This window comes from Conger conger, chromosome 17 (genome assembly GCF_963514075.1).
Source record: "Conger conger chromosome 17, fConCon1.1, whole genome shotgun sequence".
Lineage (NCBI taxonomy): Eukaryota > Metazoa > Chordata > Actinopteri > Anguilliformes > Congridae > Conger > Conger conger.
The window spans coordinates 5,374,115-5,390,938 of record NC_083776.1 but is presented as its reverse complement, the minus strand read 5'-3'; the positions used below and the strand labels follow the sequence as shown (position 1 = coordinate 5,390,938).

Here is a 16,824-nt window from a genome sequence, read left to right as displayed (position 1 = left end):
CTGTTACTACAAAAGGCCTTTTACTTCAGAGGACAGGTACCCTCAGCCGTGAGGTTGCAGTTATGCATTCGCTGAACTTTATTCAAGGCTGGAGCGCTCATCCTCTTTAAATAAGCCTTCCCATAAATCACTTTTCTGGTGAAATTCTTCTTCATTTTTACTGGCTGTAAAATGGCAGAATCTGTCCCCAATGTGTACGAACTGTGTGCCATTTGTAGATGAGCAACAGCTGACAGGACTCGCATCTCAGTGTAGCCAGATGCTGCACTTTTCCTTCCACCCCCTGGAAAAATACTTCAACACCCCCATCTTCCTGCTCAACATACAAAAACGTTAGAATCTTTTCTACCACCATACCCTTCCAATTATACCCCATTCTGGCCCTGGATTCCCAGAGGAATTTCCCTACACTTTGTGTGAAAAGCCCCCACACAACCATGAATCCACTTCTATAGAGGAGGCTCTGAATGTCCTGACTTGGAAGTAGTACCTACCACACTCCCCTATTCCCCTACCCCCCCACCCCCCACCCCCAGGGAGGGGAGATGACTGACAGGCTCACGGTCTAGACTCTGAATCCAGACACGGGCAGGACTCTAAACGGATGAACACACCAGCCTCCGCGGCACGACAGCGGGAGCCCCAGAGAGAGGAGAGGGCCGGGCTGGGTCACTGCTTCACTGCAGGCCCCACTCTGGGGATCTGGGGCCGCTCCGGGGCCACAGGCAGGACTCATTTCTATCCATCTTACAGACAGACGCACCCCTGAAGACATCCCTAAATCACCGGCCGGTCTGCACTCGTCACCAGGCTCCCGCGACATCCATTGTGTAACGGCCGGGTCCCTTCAGCTTCACCCGCACACGCATTTATTCAGCATTTTGTGAGGAGTGACGGGCAGAGAGAGTGGGCTGTAGTTCAGGAGCGGAGCTCTGACCTTTCAGCCGCTCGGCCAGCAGCCCCGCCTCGTGCTCGGAGTAGTGCATGATGGGAGGGGGCGAGGGCGGGCGCAGGCGGTCCTGCTGGACCTTCCGGCGGTGCCTCTCCTCGCGGGCCAGCAGGCGCTGCCGGCACTCCCACTCGTACAGGTCGTCCCGCGCCTGAGCGAAGTCCACGTGCATCCGGCCCGAGTCCCGCTTATCCGTGCTGGAGCCGATCCGCATGCGGTACCCTGCGGATAACACACCGTCACACACACTGTTATACACACACACACACACACACACCATTACACACACTCACTGTTATACACACACACACACACCCCGTTATACACACACACTGTTATACACACACACACACACCCCGTTATACACACACACACACACACTGTTATACACACACACACACACCCCGTTATACACACACACACTCACACCGTTACACACACACTATTATACACACACTGTTATACACACACACACCGATATACACACACACACACACACACTCACACCGTTACACACACACTGTTATACACACACTGTTATACACACACACACCGATATACACACACACACACACACACACACACACCGTTACACACACACTGTTATACACACACACACCGTCACACACACACACTGTTATACACACACACACACACACCGTTACACACACACACACACACACACACCGTTATACACACACACACACTCACACACCGTTACACACACACACACTGTTACACACACACACACACACCGTTATACACACACACACACACCGTTATACACACACACACACACACCGTTACACACACACACACACACACACACACCGTTATACACACACACACACACACCCCGTTACACACACACACACACACACTCTGTTATACACACACACACACACTCACCCCATTATACACACACACACACACACACACACACACACACCCCGTTATACACACACACACACACACACCATTATACACACACACACACACACACACCATTATATACACACACACACACACACACCCCGTTATACACACACACACACACACACACCGTTATACACACACACACACACACACACACACCATTATACACACACACCCCGTTATACACACACACACACACACACACCCCGTTATACACACACACACACACACACTGTTATACACACACACACACACACCGTTATACACACACACACACACACACACACTGTTATACACACACACACACCCCGTTATACACACACACACACACACCCCGTTATACACACACACACCCCGTTATACACACACACACACACCCCGTTATACACACACACACACACACACACACTCACTCACCAGAGAGATACAGGGCCTTGTCCACCATGAACTCCTCGCTGAAGCGGACGTGGCAGAAGTTCTTCTTGCTCTTGCGGATGGCGATGATGTCACCGCACTGGTCGAACACCTCGCGCACAATCTCCTCGCTGGCATTCTCGGGGAGCCCCCCCACGAACACCGTCTTGCACCCGGGGGGGCGGTCCCGGGTGGAGGGGGGAGGTAGGTCTGCAGGGGGGAAGCAAGGCATTCTGTCAAACAGATCCAACTACACCTCAAACACACGACCCACGCATTCAAACAGGTCACCCAACTACACCTCAAACACACAACCCACGCATTCAAACAGGTCACCCTACTACACCTCAAACACACGACCCACGCATTCAAACAGGTCACCCAACTACACCGCAAACACACGACCCACGCATTCAAACAGGTCACCCAACTACACCTCGAACACACGACCCACGCATTCAAACAGGTCACCCAACTACACTTCAAACAGACTACCCACGCATTCAAACCCAAATGCTAATAACACAAAAGTAAACAGCCTAAATAGTCTTTCATATCCGTCATACGATTCACGATGATTATCACCACATGTATATTCTACAGCTGTCTGGCAGTAGAGCTGAGTGGCTAAGGTACCTGTAGCCCAGTGGCTAAGGAGCTTGTAGTCTAGTGGCTAAGGTGCCTGTAGTCTAGTGGCTAAGGTGCCTGTAGTCTAGTGGCTAAGGAGCTTGTAGTCTAGTGGCTAAGGAGCTTGTAGTCTAGTGGCTAAGGTGCCTGTAGTCTAGTGGCTAAGGTGCCTGTAGTCTAGTGGCTAAGGTGCCTGTAGTCTAGTGGCTAAGGAGCTTGTAGTCTAGTGGCTAAGGTGCCTGTAGCCCAGTGGCTAAGGAGCTTGTAGTCTAGTGGCTAAGGAGCTTGTAGTCTAGTGGCTAAGGTGCCTGTAGTCTAGTGGCTAAGGTGCCTGTAGTCTAGTGGCTAAGGTGCCTGTAGTCTAGTGGCTAAGGTAATTGACTGGGGCCTGGAAGGTTGGTGGCTTAAGCCTTGGTGTAGCCACAGTAGGATCTATGCAGCTGTTGGGCCCTTGAGCAAGGCCCTTAACCCCACATTGCTCCAGGAGGGATTGGCCCCTGCTTAATCAAATCAACTGCAAGTCACTTTGGATAAAAGCATCAGCGAAAACAACTAATGTAAATGTACAAAGTCACATTGTGAATCTGCTGTTTTTTCACTCCTGAAAAGGTCAGGCCGAGTTCTGGCCCTGATCATCTCTAGAGAGAGAACGATAACCAGATAAAACTGGAAGAGGGTTGAACTCTCCTGCACTTCCTGTCCGTGTGGAAACTCTCGACCGGACAGACTGACAAGCGGGGTCACAGTCTGTGTGTGTGTGTGTGTGTGTGTGTGTGTGTGTGTGTGTGGTGTGCGTGTGTGTGTGTGTGCGTGCGCGCGTGTGTGTGGGGTGGGGGGGGGGGGTCTTACTGGGATTCTGTGGGAACAGGGTGCAGCTCTCGCAGTGAATGATCTCCTTGACAACCGGGAGTTCCGGGGGCATGGGAGGGGGCGGGACCAGGCTGATTCCCGGCATCATTCCGTTGATGGGAGTGAGGATTCCCATGCTGGGGTCAAATCCCGGGATGCAGATGGGATCTGGGAATGAGGGGGAAAAAAAAAGAAGACGACGAAAACAATCATTTTCTGGGCAGACATCTACATGAGAAGCTGAACCAAGAAGCTAAAGGCATCTTTTACTGATGGTGCAGTAAGATCTTTCTGCATTGGAACATAAGGAAATGCACACATCCTGGAACAGATTAAAAGATTTGAGCTCAACAAAGAAACCCTGGAAGAAACGCCCGGAAAAACAGAGCAATATGTCACTGTTCTTTACGCTGCTATATCTGTATGAGCCCAAGAATGCGGTCGTGTGGTAATAGAAAATTAATGGAAAAAGTATTTCACTGGAAAAATATTCTGTAACTTTGGAAATCCGAGTTCCCAGATTCAGTGGCATATCAAATGAATGTTCTGAAAGGTTTATTTCGAAAGACGACAAAAAGATGAATCAAGAAATCACTCAAAAGTGTTTGTATAATCCCCACCCGTCCACCCTCATCTGGAGTGATGCTACACAGTGTACAGAGAGGCACTTTCTTCCACAGAGAGAACGTAAATCACAGACACGCTGCAGTGACCTTCAAATGCAGCGCCCTGGCTCAGTTACACAGCGGTTCCTCACTTCATGAAAATAACATAAATCCTGCCGCACTCAGCCAGATATGAAATTCAATCCCATTATTTCCCCGGGAGCATTTTAACAAGTCAAAGAAGGATCCGGCACAGTGTTTGTACCATAATAAATAAACCGTGTCCTTAAAATAACCAACGGGGGGAGTAATCATATGAAATATGAGTATGAGAAATTGAGAAATGCTGGGCCTTCATAAACTCATTCAAACAGAAGAGAAACCACAATAACAATTAATTTACACATATAGACAGCTCACATTAATCATTTACTGGTGTTTTCACCCAAAATTATGAGGGCCTGCTCTTATCTTCAGATTCAGCCAGTGCAGTGCCCCTCTCCCTCTCTCCCCCTCTCTCCCCCTCTCTCTCCCCCTCTCTCTTCCCTCTCTCCCTCTCTCTCTCCCCCCCTCCCTCTCTCTCTCTATCTCTCCCCCCTCCCTTTTTCTGTCAATCCCGGTCTCCACCTCTCTCTCATTCTGTCCATCTCTCTCTGTCCCTACATCACTCAAGGACACAGTCAGTCCCTCTCAGATTCTCTCTCTCTCTCCCCCTCCCCCTCTCCTTCTCTCTCTCTCCCTGTACGAATACAACACACAATTCAGTCATTCCGCAATGTTTTTAGCCACAGTCCAAATGTCCACATTTTCATAAGCAAACAGCACTACAGCTAGAGACGGGCCTGCCTCAAGCCCCACGAGACAGAGACGGAAGGTTTTTCTTATTAAAGAGATACATTGAGCCGCAGTCTGAAAAGGTGAGTTTTTAAACATATGCGGAAAACAGCCAGTGAATCTCCCCCCTCTCTCTCTCCTGTAGGGAATTCTGCAGACAGGCGAGCCTGTAGGAACCAGCTGGCTGGATTACTGCGGACCTGGGGGCCCATAAATCAGGACTCTGCAGAGAATGGCATCGGGGGGGGGGTGGGGCTCAGCTGCCAAAGCCCTCTCCCTGACGCCTAAGCCCCGAGGAAGCCCCCCCCCCACTTCCCCAGCCCCCCAATTCCCCAACACTGCGGATGCGGACAAGCCCCAGCCCTGTGTGCGGGAGATGCGCTTATACTGACAGAGTCAGGCACACACTCACACACAGCTGTGCTGCTCCATCTTAAACACGCCGTCAGCCCTGGACCCTGCCTCCTGGAGCTCTCCATCCAGGCTGCAGTCAGCCCTGGACCCTGCCTTCTGGAGCTCTCCATCCAGGCCACAGACAGCCCTGGACCCTGCCTTCTGGAGCTCTCCATCCAGGCCACAGACAGCCCTGGACCCTGCCTTCTGGAGCTCTCCATCCAGGCCACAGTCAGCCCTGGACCCTGCCTTCTGGAGCTCTCCATCCAGGCCACAGTCAGCCCTGGACCCTGCCTTCTGGAGCTCTCCATCCAGGCCACAGTCAGCCCTGGACCCTGCCTCCTGGAGCTCTCCATCCAGGCCACAGTCAGCCCTGGACCCTGCCTTCTGGAGCTCTCCATCCAGGCCACAAACAGCCCTGGACCCTGCCTTCTGGAGCTCTCCATCCAGGCTGCAGTCAGCCCTGGACCCTGCCTTCTGGAGCTCTCCATCCAGGCCACAGTCAGCCCTGGACCCTGCCTTCTGGAGCTCTCCATCCAGGCCACAGTCAGCCCTGGACCCTGCCTTCTGGAGCTCTCCATCCAGGCCACAGTCAGCCCTGGACCCTGCCTCCTGGAGCTCTCCATCCAGGCTGCAGGTGGGGGGCCCCGGGCCTCCAGGGAGAATGAGGACCGTCGTCTCCTGGCTCCCGTTCAGTCGCCAGCGCTTAATTACTTAACGAGGCAGCGTGCGAGCGGCCGTCATCAGCGACGCGAGACCTGAACCGGACTGAAACGCCCGTCATTAACACTCGGACCACACACAAAACAAAACACTGACCACTGACCCTGCACCTAATGAGAAGTGAGTACCCCCATGGGCCAGGCAGGTTTGAGAACGGAACCGCCAGCGGTCCGAACAGAAACGCAATCAAAACACGGCGCGTCTCGGGTCTCGGCTTGTGTATAAATTATTCTTCATGACTTATTAAACCAGAGCCACCGGCACCTGGAACAGAATGCAGAAATACTGAATACTAACGGTAATAGCTGGAATCCAGAAAGCAGAACTTTTCAGCAATTTCACAGCCCCTGATTATCATTATTATTACAGAACGGTGTAATGTTGTATTCATGCCGACCCAAGGTTAATCACGGCTGAAGCGCACAGCTCGGTCTGGGACAGGAAGCGACTCTAAAATAATAACGCCGGTTTCACCTTCCTATATTGCAGTGCTAAATTCAATAGATTCTTTTCTTTCTTTTTTTTTCTCCCTCTTGTAGCCTCGGTGATATTTCCGTTAAATCCATGAACACAGTAATTCAAGGCTTACACAGATTCCGCCACTAAACCCCCTCCTGTATTGACTTATTAAATACAGCTTTAACAATAGAAAAGAAAATTCACGGTATTTAAGAGACCAGAAAAACCAGGCTCTGCTAGCCCTAAGGGAGAAATGCGGAGGGGGGGTGTTATGCATCTGAACATTATAGATTGTTAGCAGGGAAAAGAGAGAACCAGGGCTGGATTTGGATTTGAGGGGCAGATCTGAGTATCCAGGGTCTGGACCACAGTCCACATTTTATAGAAGGGATCCTCAATCTTATCTAGGCTGGTGTGGGTGCAGGCTTGTGTTCCAACCAAGCAACTCCACACCTGATTCTACTGATCAAGGTTGTTGTTGCAGACTCCAGTGGTTGATCAGGAGAGTCAGGTGTGTGGCTGCTTTTTTGATCAGTAGAATCAGGCGTGTAAGTGTTCGGTTGGAATAAAAGCCTGCCCCCACCCTGGCCCTTTCTGGGTAAGATTGAGGATCCCTGCTTTAGAGCATGATTTGCATCTCATCCAGAAGATGAAGGAGAATCTATTGGCAACACTTCTATCCCTCTTTGATGTCACCGGACTTAAAAAACGCCAATACCACAGGGACACCAGAACAAAAGATCCTCACTTCACTCCTCTAAATATTTAACAGAAACAGATATTCATTAAACTTTCACTCATGGTCGTCTTTTAAGGGACACGACAGTGCTTTGTGCCTTTGTTCCTGTCTGTCTGCGCCCGGGCCAGAGATTTCGATTCAGGGTTGTTGGCGGGCCTCGTGAAGACGACCACGAACGGGCCAGACGGATCAGAACCGGCTGGTAATCCGTCCCGAACAGAGCGCCGAAAAGAGCAATCATTCCGAGGATGAGATGAGAGGGGGGGGGGGGAGAAACCACCCCCCCAAAAAAAACCAGGAGCCCCTGCTCGGTTTGCATAGATACGACGGCCCCATGAATATGTATGAGCTGACAATCTCTTCATGCATTTTAATCTGCGCCTAATTTGCCGGAATCCTCCGCCGCCTCCTTGTCCTCCGATGGTAATTACAATACGAGGCCTACCCTGCTAAGAGCCGGGAGACTCCATTTGCATGAATGCAGAGACACGAACACGATTACAATATCACACACAGACGGTACAGCAGCCGTGCAGAGAAGTCCACTGCTCTCCTGGTTCTGTCTGTATCTCAATCCTGCTCTCAGTCCATTATGTGGCGTGTGTTGTGTGGTGTTGTGGCGTGTGTTGTGGTGTGTGTTGTGGTGTTGTGGTGTGTGTTGTGGTGTTTGGTGGTGTGTTGTGGTGTGGCGTGTGGTGTGTTGTGGTGTGTGTTGTGGTGTGTGTTGTGGTGTTGTGGTGTGTGTTGTGGTGTTTGGTGGTTTGTTGTGGTGTGTGTTGTGTTGTGGTGGGTTGTGTGTTGTGTTGTGGTGTGGCGTGTGTTGTGGTGTGAGAACAGGTCATTCAGCCCTGCAATGCTCACCTTTTCCTACCACTAAAGTGGTCTAAAGTTTGTCTAAAAGCTAAATAGTATCAAGCATTGCATCAGGCCTGGTGTAGAAAACCTCCCAGTGTTTCTGCCTCCACTACATGTCCTGGCAAGCTGTTTCACAGACTGACCACTCTGTGTGAAAATATACTTCCTAATAACAGTACGGAATTTATAATTTGCCGAATTCCATTTCCCATGTACTCTAACAGTGTGTGAATGTGTGCACATTTGTACATTTGTACAAAAAGACTGGAACAACCATTCAGACAGACTGCAACCTTGTCACCTGCCCCTGTGGTGACCCCACCTGAGACACACACGCTCACCTGAGACACACACTCACCTGAGACACACACACGCTCACCTGAGACACACACTCACCTGAGACACACACGCTCACCTGAGACACACACACACACCTGAGACACACACTCACCTGAGACACACACTCACCTGAAACACACACACTCTCCTGAGACACACACACACACACCTGAGACACACACTGACCTGAGACACACACACCTGAGACACACACACACACACCTGAGACACACACACACACACACACCTGAAACACACACTCACCTGAGACACACACGCTCACCTGAGACACACACACCTGAGACACACACACACACACCTGAGACACACACACACACCTGAAACACACACGCTCACCTGAGACACACACCTGAGACACACACACTTGAGACACACACACCTGAGACACACACTCACCTGAGACACACACACACCTGAGACACACACACACACACACACACACACACACACACCTGAGACACACACACACACACACACACACACACACACACACTCACCTGAGACGAGGGGCTGCCCGGCCATGCTCATGGGCACGAGGCCCAGGCTGTTCATGGTGGAGACCCAGGACCCAGAGTCCCCTACGGGCAGCGCCAGGTGAGTCTGCTCTGATCCCAAACTCCCTAAACCGTCCGCTGCTGAGAGAGAGGGAGAGGGGGATATTCATATTTCCATAGGAGATAGCTTTTTCTTTCACTTGACCATTAGTATGACAACTCTGGCTCACTCCGCCTCACTCCGCCTCTGTTCCCCCACCCAGGACAGCAGGCTGATAAAGAGCCTCTGCGTGTCACTCTCTCCCCTGACAGCGCACCGCCTCGTGCACGGACAGGCCAACATCTCTGTGAGTCAGCAGTTCAGCCACGGGTCACATTTCTGCTCTCTCTGCGTGTGTCAGCGAGGCAGTCGATTCGACATTTGTATGTTCGCGCTGAACCAAGTATGAACCGAAAACGCCATATACACTGCTTTTTTCTGCGCTGTGTGTCAGGATTAAGTGCACATCAAAGTATAATTTTGAGAGAACATGCATTATGGCATTGCAGTACAGTTATGACACTTTTATCCAAAGCTACCCACAACCTTCCAGGTGTCAGTCAAGCACCTTAGCCACTAGGCTACAGGCTGCTTTCAGTGCTTATATTAACAGCAATACTGTGTGTCTGTGTCTGTCCATCACCCCCTCCCCATAACCATTATAAATCTATATCTTTTATTCATTGCTATTTTTCCTCTTTGCTTTGTCTCGTCTCAGTTTGTCAGTTTAATAAGGGTTTGTTTTGAATCCTCTCAGAGGATTCAGCATATTATTTTGTGAATTATAATTCTTAATAGAAAATAAAGTAAAGTAAAGGGGGGGAGGGGGAGGATGGGGGTTTGGCAGGAAGGAGAGAGAGAGAGAGAGAGAGAGAGAGAGAGAGAGAGAGAGAGAGAGACAGGGAGAGAAAGAAAAAGAGAAAGAGAGACAGGGAGAGAAAGAGAGAGAAAGAGAGAGAAAGAGAGAGAGGGAGAGAGAGGGAGAGAGAGTGAGAGAGACTGTATGCTCAAATGTGTAATGTGTAACTTACCTGTAGCCTACCCTTTTCTCCCTTTCTCTTAAATAGTTTCCTTAGACTACTCTAAAACCAAACAAATCTATACATGTTGAAATCCTTTTCCATAAGCTCCTGGAACATCCAAGGGCTTTATTCATCAGCATTTGGAGTCAAGAGTCTTAATCCTGACTTTTTACTCAACATCAAAACCCAAGATATTGTTTTCCTTTTGGAAACTTGGTGTAAAACAGATGTAACTACACACTGTCCCTCAGGCTATAAATAAACTATTTTACCATCTTTAAAAAACAAAAACATTAAACGCGTCAGAGATTCAGCTCTAAAAGCTACCACTAAAAGATGGAGAGGTATGGAGGAACTATTTCATTCAACTTTATGAGAAAATCCCTCCCGATAACCTCACAATTGGCCAACAAATTATAACACAAAAACTACACACACTCGAAAAAGTCATTAAAGACCATCAAAACCCCCTCGACTACGACATCACGTCGGAAGAATTGGCAGATGCACTCCTAAAACTCAAACCCAGCAAAGCATGTGGACCTGACAATATAAAAACAGAAATGCTGAAGCACAGCACCCTTGAAATGCACAGGGTCATTCTAAAACTATTTAACCTTGTTCTACAAGCTGGCTGCTTTCCCGAGGTCTGGAACAGGGGACTTATATCCCCAATATTAAATTCGACCCCAATAACTACTGAGGCATCTGTGTGAACAGTAACCTGGGGAAGGTTTTCTGCTGTATTCTAAACGCCCGTATACAGGCCTTCCTTATCAAGCACAATGTCTTGAGTAATGGTCAGATTGGCTTCCTACCAAAACATCAAACTACTGACCACATTTACACCCTACACACCCTAATGAACACCCATGTTTTACAAAAAAAACAACAGAAAATCTTTGCATGCTTTGTAGACTTTAAGAAAGCATTCGACTCAATTTGGCACAATGGATTACTTAATAAAATTTTGCAAAGCGGTGTAGGGGGTAAATTCTATGATTTAATCCAATCTATGTATATGGACAACAAAAATGCTGTAAAAATTGATAACAGCAGAACAGAATACTTCACTCAGGGGCGTGGGGTGAGACAGGGCTGTAGCTTGAGTCCAACTCAAACTAGCGGTGGTATTGGAACAATCTACAGCTCCTGGACTCCCCCTAAACAATACGGAAGTTAAATTTCTGCTCTTTGCGGATGACCTGGTGCTGCTCTCGCCCTCTGAACGAGGGCTACAGCAGCATCTAGATCTGCTGGAGCAATTCTGTCAGAACTGGGCCCTGACAGTTAATTTGGCCAAAACAAAGATTGTGATCTTCCAAAAGAAAGCCAGATCACAGGCAGGCAGACACCTTTTCACTCTAGGAAACACCGCTCTAGAGCATTCTTTATGTTATGATTATCTAGGCCTGAAACTCGGTGCCTCAGGAAGCTTTGACCTTGCAGTGAATGCACTAAAAGATAAAGCTCGTAGAGCTCTCTATGCCATCAAAAGGAATTTCCATAAAATACAAATCCCAATTCAAATCTGGTGCAAAATATTTGACAGTGTCATAATGCCAATTGCATTATATGGATGCGAGGTATGGGGTCCATTCAGTAAGCTAGACTACACTAGATGGGATAAACATCCCACTGAATCCCTGCATGCAGAATTTATTAGAAACATTCTCAGAATCCAAAGGAAAACACCCACAAATGCATGCACAGAATTAGGCAGATTCCCATTGGCATTAAACATACAAAAAAGATCCTTAAAATTCTGGATCCACCTAAAATCTAGTGCTGAGAACACCATAAAGTTTCAAGCATACAAAACCCAAGAGGTCAGCCCTAAAACCAGTCCCCTTTGCCAGTTGGTTCTGAGGTTAACTAACACACTAACCAATGATTCTCAGACCAACACTGCGTTCCAAAATCAAACCAAAATGACCCAAATTATGAAACAAAGTAAGAAAACATATCTGGAACATTGGAGTAACCAAACCAAATCACAATCCAAATTAGAATGCTACCTCAACCTAAAGAGAGATTATGAATTAGCGGAATATCTTTACACCGTCAAAGATACAAAGCAGAGGCAAATCCTTACCAAATACAGGCTCAGTGACCACAGCCTAGCAATTGAGACAGGCAGATACAAAAAATCATGGCTGCCAAGGGACCAATGCATTAGTGGTCACTGCACGACTAGGGAGGTTGAGACAGAGATGCACTTTCTCCTTCATTGTGATAAATTCACAAAAGAGCCCACTTTTTCAAAAAACTTTCAAAAATAATACCTGATTTAGACTCATTAAGCAACACAGGTAAACTGACTATAATACTGGGAGACGGGCAAACAGCTCCTCTGGCGGCCCAGTTTGTCAAAGCCTGCCATGATGCGAGGGACAGTGTGTAGTTCCAAATCTACTGGATCTCCACCCTATGTGTGTTCATATCTATCTGTTCCTATAACCAGCACCGTTGTTGATTGTTGTCTGCTGGTTGTTATTGTTTTGTCTTCACTGTCATTATTATTAGAGAGGGGAGAGAGAGTGAGAGGGAGAGAGAGAGAGGGGAGAGAGAGAGAGTGAGAGGGAGGGGAGAGAGGGAGACAGAGAGGGAGAGAGAGAGAGGGAGAGATAGAGAGGGAGGGAGAGGGAGGGAGAGAGAGACAGAGAGCGAGTCAGAGGGGAGAGAGAGAGAGAGGCAAAAGAGATGACAGACCACAGACGGCTGTTTTACATTCATCTGTTTACCACAATTCCCCTTTTCCCTTCTTCCTTTCTCAAGGCCTGTGGGTGAAAACAGCCTCTGTCTGTGCCTGTCTCAGAGTGTCATCGGGAGCTTCTCCTCTCACAATAAACTAACTTCATTTGTTTAAAAAAAAAAAAGAAAAAAAGAAAAAAAAGACATTAAAATAAATAACAGCCCGTTTTCCTTCTACATTTGTGATCATCTCAGAATCAAGATCATTATTTTTCTGCACTAAAAAACATCAGGTTGTGCGGATGAAGCTATTAATAAAATACATGTAAAATTAGAGGCAAAAAAAAGACTTAAAAACAGACTTTTAGGCCGCAGAAATGCAGGCTGAGGCACCTGCGATCCGCGCCGGGACAGGCGGCGTTAGCCGGCTGTTGGTCTCAGAGCCGAACGCGTCCTGCTCACTGTGTGGAGGAGCGGCAGGGCTAACGGGCGTCGGTCAGGAACGGACGGGACAGAGATACATTACCGCTGGCCATGGCAGGTCTCCCACAATCCTCTCCGCTGTCATCAGGGTCCTAGCTCTCCCAGGGCCACTGGCGAGGGGGCCGGTGGCGTGTGGTGGTGAGGGGGGGCGGGGGGGGGCGCAGAGGAGACTCGCTGTTAGAGGCCGGATCCCATCACCGAACGCAGAGCCCTGTGAGCAACACAGAACAAACAAGATCAGTCGACGGAAACGCTGATGCTAATGGTAGCAGCAGTGCGCTGCTGAATCACACAACCCAAACAGCTTAGTCTATAGAAACGCGAATGCTAACAGCGTAGCACTACCGAATCACAAAACCTAATCAGCTCAGTCAAGGGAAACGCTAATGCTAATGGGGCGACATGGCTTGGGCAGTAAGAGCAGTCGTCTGGCAGTCGGAGGGTTGCCGGTTCGATCCCCCGCCGGTTCGATTTCCCTGAGCAAGACACCTAACCCCTAAATGCTCCTGACGAGCTGGTCGGCGCCTTGCGTGGCAGCCAATCGCTGTTGGTGTGTGAGTGCGTGTATGAACGGGTGAATGAGAAGCATTAATTGTACAGCGCTTTGGATAAAGGCGCTATATAAATGCCAACCATTTACCATTTACCATTTAATGCTAACAGTAACAGTAACAGCAGAGCACTAGTGGACCACACAAGCCAAAACACTCGGCCAATGGAAATGCTAATGCTAATGGTATCATCAGAGTGCTAGTGGGGCACACAACCCAAAGGAGCTCAGTCAAGAGAAATGCTAAGGCTAACAGTGGCGCACCAGTGGTGCACCCAGCTCAGGTAATGCTAACGCTAATTCTACATCACAGGAGAGGAAATAGCGGGAGGTTCCTGTGGACCTGTGGTCCGGGCGCACGCGAGGACACCGTCCTTCCGAAGCGCGTCTTTGGCGCCGCAGACGTCACGTCTCAGCCAATGAGGAACATCTGCCTTTCCAGTCCACTGCCTGGATGACGAACGTCACCCCCGGGGCCCGTAAGACGGCTGGCAGCTGGGGCGGTGCTGACCCGCGGCACCCCACCCCGCTCCCCAGGGCACGACGGCACCGCTCCAGACGCACAACATTACCCAGAAATCAATAGCACTTACAATGAGCCCCATCGTGAGATTAACAGGGTGTGATGGTCTCTCTTCATTATCCAGAAGTGTGGCGCACAATTCAGGGGGCTGTGCGTGTGTGTGTGTGTGTGTGTGTGTGTGTGTGTGTGTGTGTGTGCGTGTGTGTGAGAGAGAGTGAGAGAGAGATTGTTTCCTTGAAATCAAAATTACATGGGTTATGTTGCCATTTCATATTGTCTTATGATTTGGCGAAACAAGCATTGTTTACTTTGTCAAGCTAATGAAACCCAAATCGGACTGAGAGATTGAGAGCAAGAGGGGAGAGGGGAGAGGGGAGGGGGGGGGGGAGGGAGAGAAAGATATTTTTTCCTTATAAACAAAATAGCATGCGCTAGGGAGAAAGGAGAAATGAAGAGAGAGTGAGAAAAGAGGGGAAGATTCATCAGCGATATCGCATGGTGCTCATCGTGTTCCACTCTTCAATTTCACTGAAATGTAACATTGAACTAATTTAAGACATAACTGAGCATGAAGAGAAAATGTTTACAATCATACGAGCTTCTTTCTGATGCAAGTAGGATGCGTACTTTTAAAAAATGGAAAATCTCTATTTTGGAGTCGACAAACAGTAGAACAGACAGACGGTAGAACGCAGTATTTCATGAGTCCTGGAGGGAGCCCCACTGCAGAAACTCATCAGGATCTGATTTACGTCAGAAACCTCAAACCCGTCCAACAGCCGGACTTCTGAGCCCATTCCTACCAAACGAGAGAGACGCCGCACAGAGCCAGGGAAACAGCGTCAGATCAGCTCCACTGATCCATAGTCATCCCTTCCATCGATCGACACGCACAGAAGCACAAACACACAGAGATACACATGCACACACACACACACACACAGTCCTACAGCACAACTGCACTCTTATACGACAAGACAACCACCCACACGCTCAAATGTCATAAAAATGGTGCTATACACAACCCCAGCTTGCTGCAGGGCATGATGGGATAGATGCAAGGTGACATGTGGCAGGGGATGATTTGGTCTCAGTCCCCTGGTACCCCCGCTCCCCCCACCCCTCCCCACACCCCTCCCCCTCCCCTCTCCCCAGGATCCCAGGCCCTGTAGGACATTTAGAATCACTTTCTCACAGCATTAAATATTCAGTCTGTAATCTGTGTCGCCTCAATCATTCATGAGTGTGTCTGACATCTTCAATCTCCCATCCTGCACCTCGGGAACAGAGCTGCTTCAGACCGGGGGGCTGCCACACACATCCACCTGCACTACAGTAAAGCAACGTGGTGCGCGCACACACACACACGTGCACACACTCGCAAACAGCTGTAAACACACACACACACACACACACACGTGCACACACTCGCAAACAGCTGTAAACACACACCCACACACTCGTGCATGCATGTGCACACATGCAAACACACTGATGTAAACACACACCCACACACACACACACACACACACACACACACATCTGAGGCCTGACATCACTTCCACATGCTCCTGGAGATCCTTATGGAAAAAATCATTAGAATCATACATCATCGTAATCCATATGGTTCAACTTTACAAGCTCTCGGGAAGATTCTCTTTACGCCAGGATTTCCCTGACTGCGGATCAGGTTCCTCTCACGACTCGGAAAATAATGCGATATTCCAGGGCGGGGCTCAGGAATAATGCGATATTCCTCACAGAGCTTCCAGGACGGGGCTCAGGAATAATGCGATATTCCTCACAGAGCTTCCAGGACGGGGCTCAGGAATAATGCGATATTCCTCACAGAGCTTCCAGGGTGTAGCCTAGTCACTAAAGTGCTTGACTGGGACCCAGAGGGTTGGTTGTTCGAGGCTCATTGTAGCTACAATAAGTTCAGGGCAGCTGCTGGGCCCTTGAGCAAGGCCCTTAACCCCACAGTGCTACAGGGGGGGACTGTCCCCTGATCAGTCCCATCACATGTAAGTGGCTCTGGATAAAAGAGTCGGGTAAATAACTGCCCTGTAAACCCCTGTCCTTCCATATCCTCGGTGTGAAAATGGAATTCCACTGAACTGGCACTAACAGAACCGCGCTTCTCTTCCCGGGACTATCTGCCCTTGAAAAGGGGGGGAAAAAAACACATCCTGGCAGAGGCTGTAAATATAAACAGTATCTGAGATTCGTTTGTCTCTGAGAAGAGAACAAGCGCAGGTTTACAGGGCCCCGTTAG

At 49.1% G+C, this 16,824-nt stretch overlaps 1 protein-coding gene across 2 annotated transcripts in view; it reads right to left on the bottom strand.

Annotated features, from left to right (window-relative positions):
- The window catches only part of enox1 (ecto-NOX disulfide-thiol exchanger 1), a 32,053-nt gene extending 18,380 nt beyond the window's left edge, over window positions 1-13,673 (bottom strand). Inside the window, exons 1-5 of one of the 2 annotated variants that reach the window (XM_061227156.1) lie at window positions 13,520-13,673; window positions 9,241-9,378; window positions 3,776-3,943; window positions 2,303-2,509; window positions 938-1,171 (exon numbers count right to left, since the gene is read on the bottom strand). In XM_061227156.1, coding sequence (XP_061083140.1) covers window positions 938-1,171; window positions 2,303-2,509; window positions 3,776-3,943; window positions 9,241-9,378; window positions 13,520-13,529 — 757 coding nt within the window. In that variant the 5' untranslated portion in view covers window positions 13,530-13,673. The remainder of the gene's footprint in view (window positions 1-937; window positions 1,172-2,302; window positions 2,510-3,775; window positions 3,944-9,240; window positions 9,379-13,519) is intronic. The other variant, XM_061227157.1, reaches the window with a different exon arrangement.
- Window positions 13,674-16,824: the final 3,151 nt, after the last annotated feature.